At 32.0% G+C, this 13,151-nt stretch overlaps 1 protein-coding gene across 1 annotated transcript; it reads right to left on the reverse strand.

The window, feature by feature from the left end:
* Positions 1 to 11,439: 11,439 nt before the first annotated feature.
* Positions 11,440 to 12,811, reverse strand: LOC102603019 (probable ribose-5-phosphate isomerase 1). The gene has a single exon (XM_006344151.2). It carries the CDS (start codon positions 12,434 to 12,436, stop codon positions 11,630 to 11,632), a length of 807 nt encoding a protein of 268 aa, XP_006344213.1. The 5' UTR covers positions 12,437 to 12,811; the 3' UTR covers positions 11,440 to 11,629.
* Positions 12,812 to 13,151: the final 340 nt, after the last annotated feature.

Genomic DNA, 13,151 nt, shown 5'->3' on the forward strand with positions numbered 1-13,151 from the left:
ATATATATTACTATATAAGAAGAGGGAATAAGTATTCACCACAAGTCAACATGTGTTCCAATAAGAAGAGGGAATAACCAATATATTTATAAAAATAAATGACATATAAAATGAAATGGAGAGAGTATTAGTTTTTGAAAATGGAAAAGGACAAAACACATATAAATTATTATATAAGACATATAAAAAAAAGTTGGTTTAACTCTCAAACATAAAAAGTAACATATGTTATTAAAAACTTTAATAAAAAGTACTATAATTTACAATAAATAATAACTTAAAATATCTACAAGAGAACAAAAAAAAGACTAATGTTTGTACTGCTTGTGTCACATGTATTAGGATTGGATGATTTTAAAATTTTAATTTTGGTTATACATTATAAAATAGCCGAAAAATTGAATGATATAATTTTTTTAAAAATAATCGAATGAATCGTCCTATCGATAACCCTAATGTTACTTCTACTCTGTTTATTTTTACTTAAATTTAGAAAGATATGCTTCATTTCTACCCTCAATCTTATCGCTACATTTATTTGCTATTTAAAATTGAAATTAAAAAGACAAATGACAAATAAGTTTCTATATTAGCTCACTTATGAGCAAAATATATTATAACAATCTTTACTATTTTTATAACAATACATAAACTATACTCCCTCCGTCCCATATTAGATGGGCACTTCCAACTTTACACGGTGATTAAGAAATCATTAATACATTGGAAGACTTCACCATTTTGCCCTTTCTTTATATCAATGCACATTGAAATGAGTTACAAAAAATACACATACAATATAGGAATGGTCATATTAATTGTAGGGGTAAAATGGAAAAGAATTAATTAATTCTATCCTAATTTAATAAGTGCTCAAATAATATGAAAAATAAAAATTTAGTAAGATTCTCATCTAATATGGGACGGAGAGAATAACAATATAACTTTATTAATGTTGGGCCCGGGCAGCGCCCGGGCTTTCGTTACTAGTATATATATATGCACAAATTGAGTCACTTGATCTTAGCTTTTAAGCTGCTTTTTGCATGCTTTCGTGTGCAAGTAGTACCAATGAATAATAATTTAAAAATATTTTACGTTTTAGAAAAAAACAAACAAAAGAAAGATATTTTTAAAGAAAAGATTAAATATTATTAGTCAGATGTCGTAAAAATAAACTATTGATTACGAAATTGACGTGTAAATTAAAAAAGCATAAATGTGTCCCAAAGAAAGGAAGTAATCAATTTGGACCCTCTATTTTAATTAATTTATTGCTTTAAGCTTTCTTGATAATGAAATTAATAATTACGTGCCTGTTTGGATTTCTCAATTACAAAAAAAAAACATTTCTATAATTATATGCTTTAAGTAAGGGGTAAAACTTACATGTACCTGGTGTATACACTAACCCAATATATACATGTCATATGTTTAAATTTATAGTTCATTTTACTTAATCTTAATCATAATAAACAGGTATTTTACTTTATTAAATAACGTAACTATAAAAAATTTATTAGCTTGATGTATACACCACGTGTGAATAAGTTTTTATCGTTAAGTAATCCTGCCTGTTTTTGGCTTGTACTTTGTTTGGGCATGGCCTATGAATCAATGACACCAAAATGGATTAATGTTGCATGATTTCCATGCAGTTTGTCTAAGTTTTGAACAGTAGATTATATATGTTATCGAGCATGTATGTTGATAAAAGATAGTAGGTATCTGACGAAAGAATCAAAGACATACATAATTGATTCAAACACATGAACGGAAGTGATTTATCAGAACTTTCTTTAATAAAAGAAAAAATTCACATATATGAGGTTAAATTTATAGGTTTAGATTTTGAGGAGAGACAATAAGTATTCGATGAATTGAATCAAGAAACAAACAACTTGACTCACACAAACATAGAGGCGGAGTTAAAGGGGGGTGTAAGTGGGTTTAAGATAAGTAATATGTGTGTTGCGTCTTCGTAAAAAAAATGTTAGGTATTTTTTATTCATTTATTTAAATTTTGATGGGTAGATTTATCGAGCACTTATATTAATAAAAGATAGTAGGTATCCTATGAAAGAACTGTTGCACGTACAAACTTGAATTGGACAATGGGGGTAGAGGTAGAGAAATTGAAGGGGTTCATGTGAATTATCTTTTTTATTAAAAACTACATTATATAGATATCAAATTCGTCAATAAATTTTTTGTCTTCGTCACTGCCGAAAAAGCCACCAATATAGAAGTATGTGTTTCTTGATTAGATTTTGCAGATTACCAAATATTCATCATTGATTAGGACATGAAAACTACTCCAATTCCAAATAAATGACAACACCAAAAACATAGATTTGATAAATAGATTTCTTTCAATTTTCATATGAGATTATTAGATAACGAGTTCATTAATTTTCATGAGACTCAATTTATTTGTCTTTTTAGAAAATTCAATTTGAAGTAAGTTTGTTTTAGTAATTTTAAAGTTTGGACATGTTACTATTCAAGACAGTTGTTTTAAGTTTGAATTTTTGAAAATAATTGTTGTTTTAGATAGAAAACATTTCCCCTTTAACACTGATTTACGCAACGCAAAGTTGAAATAGAAACAACGTTTATTGGTCACTTTTCAATCAATATTTTAAAAAATTAAACATTTTCATAAAATTTCACATGTGAAATTCTAAACTTGATGACAATATTTTTTTTTCAATTATAAAGGCTAAAATATGATTATTTGTGAAATTTTGATCCGAATACAGATTAATCAAAACCTAAAACAAACACCTAATACCATATAAAAGTGGTATTTTTTTAAAAAAAAATACGTAGGACGTGTTGTGCCTAAGTATAGACAAATCAATAGTCAATGAGAGTAGTGTTAGTATCCACATGATATTTAGAAAATAAATTTGCTACTTAATTATATTGTGGATTAACTTTAGTGGAAAATTAGCTTTAATCATGTCACAACTTTTAACTTTTTGACAAATTTGGCACCTATAACTTCTTTAGCATCTATCGTTGAGATATAAAAAAAAATAAAAAAAATATTGCTTTTACCACCCATTACTTTTTTCACATACTTAATAGAGAAGTAGCCTTTTTATTTTCCATTTTACTTCTCCCATAGTTAAATTTATTTGTTTGCAACTTATTTGATTTTTTAAAGGATCTTAATTGATAAATTATTAGAAAGGTATAGTGGTTTTATATAACTTTTTGTAAATATTTTGAAATAGCAAAATTGGCATAAGAGTAACAAACCAATAATAAAAAAGCTTCTTATACAGTTGATTTTATTAGGCACTAATTACTATTTACTGATAATTGTGTTTGTTTAATAAATCATTGGTATCCGTAACTCACAATCTCGATCATCAATTAAGTTGAATTCGCATCGTAGATCTATTGTCCAATAGTGTTAAGTTCTCAAAGTTCGAACTCAATACTTCTGATTAAGACGTAAAAATTATGGCCTTAATTGCTATAAGAGCATCACCACATATTTTATAGAAGTAGAATTCACTGATTCTTTTCGGCCAATATCTTTGAAAAATAATCATTATCATGAAGTTTTAAATTTAGTAGATAAAATTGTGGAATTAAAAAAATTCATGATAATGATTATTTTTCAGGAATACAAAATAGTTATTTGTGAATTAACCCATTTATCACTATACCAAAAATGTTCTTTAGCGGTTAATTAATTAACAACAATAGTTTAATTTTCACTAAATATATTATGTTAGTGACAATTAACACTCTTTGTAAATATTTCTAAAGCCTATATCGACATTAGATCGAATGGCAATTAACTAATGTCGATAAATGCTTTAACAATCTTTATTAATGTTTATATTTATGGGGAAATTGTATATAATAGCAAACTATTAATTCAAATTAAATGCTATAAATATAGTTTGATTTAATTGTACCTCATAGCAAACTGTTGCTATTTCACCTCTCTCCTGGTGAATCTCGCTCGCCACTTTCGTTCTCTCCCTCGCCCCTCTCGTTTTTTATACAAACGCAAGTGTATAAAGTGTGTTTGTGTTTGTATAAAGCGAGAGAAAATTGTATATATACATATATTTTCGCTCCCCTCTCTCCCCTCTCCCAGATCTCGCTCGCCACTCTCCCAGATCTCGCTCACCACTCTCCCAGATCTCACTCGCCACTCTCCCAGATCTCGCTCGCCACTCTCCCAGATCTCGCTCGCCACTCTCCCAGATCTCGCTCGCCACTCTCCCAGATCTCGCTCGCCACTCTCCCAGATCTCGCTCGCCACTCTCCCAGATCTCGCTCGCCACTCTCCCAGATCTCGCTCGCCACTCTCCCAGATCTCGCTCGCCACTCTCCCAGATCTCGCTCGCCACTCTCTCTCTCAGATCTTGCTCGCTCACTCGCCTCTCTCACTTTATATAATTGATCTTTTTGTATATGTATACCAAAGCAAATTATACAACTGCTTTCTTTTGTATATGTATAGCGAAATATAAATATTTATGTTTGCTATGGAGCGCAATTATGCAAACTTTGCTATAGCATACAAATATGAATTTTGTGTTTGCTATATGTGAAAGTTGCTCTATATTTATTGCCGTTAAAAATTATTTTCGTGTATGATTGTGCCAAATTTCTCGTTATATATGTGCATAGCTTGGTCAAATCATTAATGATTAATCTATCAACATCAGAATTCAGAACTAACAAATTTTAATTTTATTTGGACCACACATTCTTAATTGTTTGGTATGTTTAGCCTGTAAAACTGATAAATGGGCCTCAGAGAAATATGGGCCGGACATTTAGTACTTCTTTTCTAGGTCCACAAATACATTTAATTGTCCGATTTACCCTTCAAATGAGTGGTTAATAAATTTCGTCCTTACAAATCGAATGTATGCCTAGAATGTCACAAGTTCTTTAAGGGCAAGGACATGTCTTGTGGATATTATGATGCGAAAGGATGAACTTTGTGCCCCCACGAAAAAATTATTTGCCTCGAGAGCAAAAATTACAAACCAACCCAATAGGGGCAAAAGTGAAAAAATTTGTCTGACCCATAAATGCAATTCAATTATTTGTCAATCTTTCATACTATATGAAACTTCAAATAATAAGGTATCTACGGATTTTTACGTCCAAGAAAAAAAATATCAAAGCGCCTATGGCTAGGTGTGTTAAAAGGATGAATTTTTTGCTTTTATAATGTGATCGTTATTGTATATAGAAAATTCCAAACTTACCTTATCCAATCTTGTTCAAGATACGAATATGAGTGAATATACAAGACTATCACCTTCTTTAGTCATATTTTTCGAATTTTCTTATGCGCTAAAAAAAATTGATCTAAAAAATACAAGATTAAATTAATGTGAAAAACAAATTGTACGTGGGATCGCTATAGTATTGAAACGGGATGGAGTATTTTTTAAATGAATATTTTTTGGTGAATTATTTTTCACAAGTGTATCGCGTTAATATCCCTATTATCTTTTTCATTTTTCCTTGAAATGAAAAACCATATCATATTTTATGAGGAAAGCCAAAATCTCCTTGAAATTACTATACTAAATAAAATCAAAGCCCAAAATATAATGGGCCTTGCATATATTGGATCAAAATCTTGGACCATCAACCTATAACTACTCCATTAACACATATAATCATTGACAAAATAGCCAATTTTTAACTCATGTAATTAAAACATAGTCATTGTCATGAAATTTTAAATTTTATAGTAATATTTGAGAACTTTGTTATGAAGTTTCACCTTGTACATTTTATAATTCGATGATAATAATTATTTTTCAATTACAAGATTACAAAGTGCGTAATGAACACTATTTCTCTCATAACTTTGATCTCTAATGTAACGTGTTCAAACTCATAACTTATATATCATTTATACTTAGAATCAATGTTGATGTTTGTTTAGTTAATTATCATTACAAGTACTTTTGAGTTTGTTTGCGTGCATCTAAATTAATATCGAAAAATTATCTAACTGCATTTCTCTTTTCTTTCGTAACATTCATTACTTATTTTGCCAATGAAAACTAGGATTTAAATCCTCATGACATTACCTATCGTCCTCTTTGACCTAATGGACCTCGCAAATTTATTTCTTGGTCTATACCATCATCAAACCTGAAAACACGCGAAACATATGAATTTCTGATGTGGGGTTCATTGGTCCATATTCATTCCTTCTTCAAAAATTTGTCAGTCTAGAAGTATATTGATCCTTTTCTTTAATCGCCCACCTTCACCACGTAGTGTTTGGCATATAGAAGTACACCTATATACCCTTTTTGCCCATACAAATCCCTTGAGTATATTCTCATATCCCTATATGTACTTCCACCTAACAACAAAGCAAGCAAAACGTGTTAAAAACTTAACAAATGTGAGGGGAAAAAACAACCTAAGATCTTGTAATCATGTATTGTCTTCTTTTTTTTTTTTTTTAAATTGTATGATTGACAAAACTCTCATAATTTGCATTGCTTTGTTACTATGTATACCTACCAACCATTTAGGGGTAAAGCAAATAGTAGAAGAATTCTAATGGTAAATAAGTTGCCTATCATCTCTATTTTCATTATGATCCATCATATTTGGTATATGTTTTTAGTTTCTTACTCGATGTTCGGTACTTGTATTGAGGATCGATTAAATTTAAATTTGTAGCAGTAAAACACTCTCTAACAAAGAGAAAATTCACACTCAAAGCTCAAACTCGAAAACTCTTATTAAAAATGATCATATTTCAATATATGATAGTTAGCTTGGAAACATTATTGATTAATAATTTTTTAATCTCCAAATTATCTATAAGAGCCATCTATTGCCCTTAAAATACAAGTGATTTATTTTATACATTGAAATTAGTGTAATTATTTCATCATAACCGCGATTTCTAAGATAAAACAACCTGATAAATTGTGATTTAATGGTGCAAGGTTGAGAAATCTCCGGGAAAAAGGGAATTGCTCGGATTGTAAGCATCTAATTCCAAGTACAATCGCATACCCAATATAATCTCAAAGGTAGAGTCTGAGGAGAATTAAGTATATATAGATCTTATTCTCACGTCATGAAAATAGAAAGACGGCTTCCGATAAGTGAAGTATGAGATTTTAATATTTCTTTTAATCCTCATATAGAATTTCTGACCATAATTTTAGAAACAAAATGTGGATCTTGTCTGTTCAATTTAGCTCTGTTGCTACTGCAAGTCTGTAACAAAACCAGAGCTGCAAAATCTCTGCAAAAAAATAAAATAAATAAAACACATAGGTGGTGGTCTACATTGGAATTTTCATATATTCCTTTGTCCAAAGGAACATATTACTCCCTCGATTTGTATGTCGATGTTTTACTGGATACAAAGTTTAAGACGTTAGTTTGACTTGTATAACATCATAATGTTACAAGTCATAGGTGAACTAATCCAAGTTCGAACTCATATTTATCATTTATACTTAGAATCAATGTTGACGTTTGTTAAGTTAATTATCATTACAAGCTGCTTTTGAGTTAGTTCGCGCGTATCTTAATTAATATCGAATATCAAGCATGTTTCATAGTATAAGTACATTTTAATTATCCATTAAGACTTAGGTAAATAAGAGGAAATTATCTAACATTTCTCTTTTCTTTTGTAACATTAATCACTTATTTTGCCAATGGAACCTAGGATTTAAATCCCCTCATAAATTTGTTTCTTGATCTATATCATCATCAAACCTAAAAACACGCGAAACATGTGAATTTCTGATGTGGAATTCATCCATGATGTCATGTGTATCCCTTCTTCAAAAACTTATTAGTCTTGAAGTATATTGATCCTTCTTTTTAACCCGCCCTCCATCACCACAGCCTATAGAAGTGCACCTATATACCCTTTTTGCCCTTACAAATCCCTTGAGTATATTTTCATATCCCTATATGTACTTCCACCTAACAACAAAGCAAGCAAAACGTGTTGAAAACTTAACAATCAATGTGAGGAAAGAATTCAACAACCTAAGATCTTGTAATCATGTATTGTCTTCTATTTTTTATTTTTAAAAATATTATATGATTGAAAAACTCTCATAATTTGCATTACTTTCTTACTATGTATACCTACCAAGTACCAACCCTTTAGGGGTTAGAGCAAATAGTAGAAGAATTCTAATGGTAAATAAGTTGCCTATTATCTCTATTTTCATTATGATCCATCATATTTTGGTATATGTTTTTAGTTTCTTACTCGATGTTCGGTACTTAAATTGAGGATCAAATAAATTCAAATTTGCATCAGTAAAACACTCTCTAACAAAGAAAAAATTCACACTCAAGACTCAAACTCGAAAATTCTGATAAAAAAATGATCATATTTTAATATATGGTAGTTAGTTTGGAAACATCATTGATTAATAATTTTTTAATCTCCACAATTATCTATCAGAGCCAGCTATTGCCCTTAAAATACAAGTGATTTATTTTATACATTGAAATTAGTGTAATAATTTCATCATAACCGCGATTTCTAAGATAAAACAACCTGATAAATTGTAATTTAATGGTGCAAGGTTGAGAAATCTCCAGGAAAAAAAAAAGAATTGCTCGAATGGTAAGCATCACTCGTGTAAAAAGATTCTGAAACTCAGATAACGGACTCATCTTCCATTCGTGATGTATCTAATTCCAAGTACAATCACATACCCAATATAATCTCAAAGGTAGAATCTGAGGAGAATTAAGTATATATAGATCTTATTCCTACATCGTGGAAATAGAGAGGCTGCTTCCGATAAGTCTAAATTCGAAGTATGAGATTTTAATATTTCTTTTAATCCTCATATAGAATTTCTGGCCATAATTTTAGAAACAAAATGTGGATCTTGTTTGTTCAATTTAGCTCTGTTGCTACTGCAAGTCTAACAAAACCAGAGCAGCAAAATCTCTGCATAAAAATAAAATAAATAAAACACATAGGTGGTCTACATTGGAATCTTCATATATTCCTTTGTCCAAAGGAACATATTACTCCCTCGATTTTTTACTGGATACAAAGTTTAAGACGTTAGTTTGACTTGTATAACATCATAATGCTATACAAGTCATAGTTGAAACGTCTCATTGATATCTATTCTAACAAGATGGATATACATGAGAGATACAAAGCATCTGCCCCAAAAGATAATGTGGTCCGATACCCTTGCTAGATTCATTGTAACTCTCCTAACACCCAAGCATGTGGTCGATCAATCGTTGAAGTGTGTGAATATCATGAGGGACTACACCGGTCAGAAAATAACCTTACTAACCTATAATGCATAGAGTAACTCTATACCTATGTTATGTTGATGAGAGGTAACAAGTACTTGGTGAAACACTCGAGGGTGTACACAGGCTGACTCTGACACCATCATTATAGACTTAAAGAAAACACCATTGGTCCACATTAGATACCATGTGTCCCAATAGCTCAGAACTTTTCAAAACCATACAAGTGACAAGTTGTGGCCATGGAGGACCACTTGCTTCTAAAAAGAAAGACTTCCCAACATACAGAATGACAAACAAATTATTGTGTCACAACTTGTAACACTATAGATGGTCAGCATTCAATCTTTACAAACACACATTTCAATTGAAAAATTCTAGTCCTTACCTTTATCCTATTGAGCAAAAAGTAGTTTATACTTCTGTTGCTCGGACTCTTCAAAAATGTCAGCGGATGCGTGTCGGATTCTCCAAAAGTAGTGTATTTTTGGAGAATCCGACCCGGGTGCGGCAACGAAAGTGAAGAGTCCGCACAACTTAGGTTTATACTTGGCTATCAATATCATTTCACCTAGATTATCAGTCATAAAAAATGCAGAAAATTACTCTTAATAAGACTAACATTAGCAGGCATTCATGGATCCAAACAGTGTTTTTGAACAAGTTCAGGTGTCTATATGAAAGTTCATGGAGATAAAGAAACCGAACAAAATTCCGTGCAAGCACGATTATCCATTTGCTCATTTATATACATGAAGATTAAGCACTTTACTGAACCATAACGCATCAACACATGCTGATATTATGGCAAAACAAGTACTTGCATAATTCAAGAATCTTTCAACACAAAAGAAGAGCCATATTACCATGAACCAGTAGCAATTGCAGCAGATTCAAATGTAACAGGATTGGACATAATGCTTCGCATAACATTAGGAGAATCAGACCACAAACACTATGCTGCTCAGACTCTGTCGGATCCTCCAAGAGTAGTGTATAACATTAGGAGAATCAGACCACAAACACTATGCTGCTCGGACTCTGTCGGATCCACCAAGAGTAGTGTATAACATTAGGAGAATCAGACCACAAACACTACGTAGCTCGGACCCTGTCGGATCCTCCAAGAGTAGTGTATAACATTAGGAGAATCAGACCACAAACACTATGCTGCTCAGACTCTGTCGGATCCTCCAAGAGTAGTGTATAACATTAGGAGAATCAGACCACAAACACTATGCTGCTCAGACTCTGTCGGATCCTCCAAGAGTAGTGTATAACATTAGGAGAATCAGACCACAAACACTATGCTGCTCGGACTCTGTCGGATCCACCAAGAGTAGTGTATAACATTAGGAGAATCAGACCACAAACACTATGCTGCTCGGACTCTGTCGGATCCACCAAGAGTAGTGTATAACATTAGGAGAATCAGACCACAAACACTATGCTGCTCGGACTCTGTCGGATCCACCAAGAGTAGTGTATAACATTAGGAGAATCAGACCACAAACACTATGCTGCTCGGACTCTGTCGGATCCACCAAGAGTAGTGTATAACATTAGGAGAATCAGACCACAAACACTACGTTGCTTGGACTATGTCGGATCCTCCAAGAGTAGTGTATTTTTAGAGGCTCCGACGAAGGGAGTTGCAGCATTGTTCAGTCCGAGCAACATAGCACACAAGTTAGATTAACCTCAAAGCTGTTCACATATACAAGGAAAAATACAATCTATAACAAGGAAAAATGATATAATCAACAACTAGCCTGAAAAGTTCCATTCTTTAAAGTGTTCATCAATCACCCCTTCAAAGATTGCAACTTTAAGGCAAAATAATCCAACAATTCAATATATCAGTTGATGCAAAATGCACCAATTCTTTAATCCACATAAATATTTCAGTAAGAAACCAACTTTGAAGCCAAAAACACAAAGTTAGCACAAAGAACCAAGTAATTATTTCAGCAAGAAACCAACTTTAAAGCCAAAAACACAAAGTTAGCACAAAGAACCAAGTAATTATTTCAGCAAGAAACCAACTTTAAAGCCAAAAACACAAAGTTAGCACAAAGAACCAAGTAATTATTTCAGCAAGAAACCAACTTTAAAGCCAAAAACACAAAGTTAGCACAAAGAACCAAGTAAATATTTCAGCAAGATAGCAACTTTGAGGCAAATACCCCAAACAATTCAATATATTAATTGGTGCAGAAAACACCAAAATTTTATACTTGCCACATAAATGTTTCAGCAAGACCCCCCACCCCCACCCCCAACATCCTAATACCTCAGCTAAGGTTCCTAAAAGATAACAACTAATCAAAATTCAACCTTCTCCCTATAACTTATTAGTAACAGAGACACCAAGTTTTCCAGCAACAATAACAGTAGTAGCCATATCAATAAACATGCCATGCTCAACAACACCAGCAAGTCTCAAAATTGCATCACTTGCATCTTTCAAATCACCCATATCCTTCTTGAAATACAAATCAATAATATAATTACCATTATCAGTAACATAAGGCTCTTCACCTCCACTTCCACCTGCTGTTCTCAACTTCCCAACACATCCAGCTTCAATAAACAACATCTCAAGCCTCTTCAATGTAAACTCCCAACAAAAGGGCACAATCTCAACAGGCATAGCAAGTCCACTACCACCTATATAATTCACCAATTTTGACTCATCAACAATAACAATAAACTTCTTAGTAGCTGCCTCAACCATTTTCTCCCTAAGCAATGACCCTCCTCTCCCTTTAACCAAATTCATTTGAGGGTCAACTTCATCAGCCCCATCAATTGCTAAATCAACAATAGGGTGTTTATTCAGATCTGATAAAGGGATACCAAGTGAAACAGCTTGTTCATGAGTAATCTTTGAAGTGGGAATCCCTACAATGTTCTTTAACTTACCACTATGTAAAAGCTCAGCTATTTTGTCAACAGCATGCTTTGCTGTAGAACCTGTACCTAGACCAACAACCATACCAGACTCCACAAACTCCACAGCTTTATAAGCAGCTACCTTTTTCAACTCATCTTGAGATAGAATAACAGGGGAAACAGAGGAAGATGATGACACCATCAATGAAGTGTCAACTTTTTTTGTACCAAAAAATTGAGGGTATGCAACAGCCATTGCTAAAAACAACACAAAGATTGAGGAAAAATCAAGAATTCAAGATAAAGATTGAATCTTTAGCATAAAATTGTTAAAGGGGTTGGAGTATAATGAAGAATGAAACCATTAGAGTATATATATAGATGAAAAATCAAGAAATGGAGGAATCTGAATAAAGGGGTTTTCTTTATTTTGAAAAAAAAATTATTATCAAGATTGGAATTTGTGGAGGGGGAGAAGATAATGTTATTTGGCGTTTGGTTTATTAGGGTTTATGGAGAATTTATAGGGAAATTGAGAGGAAAGGAAGGAAAGTGAAGGATTCGTGGGGAGAAAGAGGTGTGACAGAATCCTTGAATCAATAAACAACTAGCAACCATTCACTGATTTTTTTCTTTGGTCTTTCTTATTATCTTGATCTCCAACTCTCCACTATATTTTGTGCGGCTCGTTTCGGGGCAACGCTAACATGACTCGATTTTAAAATTAATATAAAATTTATATTTAGGGTTTAAATCTAAGACGTTTAATTAAAGTAGTGTTTGGCTATAAATTTTTAATAATTTTGACAATTGATAAGTTTTAGCTGAAGTTTCACCATGTATTTCGTCATTTTGGAAAAATTATTTGATTTAAAAAAAATATGATCTATATCTGTAAATTTATATTATCATTTTATAATAAACTTGTTTCGTGAAAAGTCATGATAATGAACGCAATTTATATGAATCTA

Source organism: Solanum tuberosum, unplaced genomic scaffold (assembly GCF_000226075.1).
Source record: "Solanum tuberosum cultivar DM 1-3 516 R44 unplaced genomic scaffold, SolTub_3.0 scf00051, whole genome shotgun sequence".
In the NCBI taxonomy this organism is placed as follows: domain Eukaryota; kingdom Viridiplantae; phylum Streptophyta; class Magnoliopsida; order Solanales; family Solanaceae; genus Solanum; species Solanum tuberosum.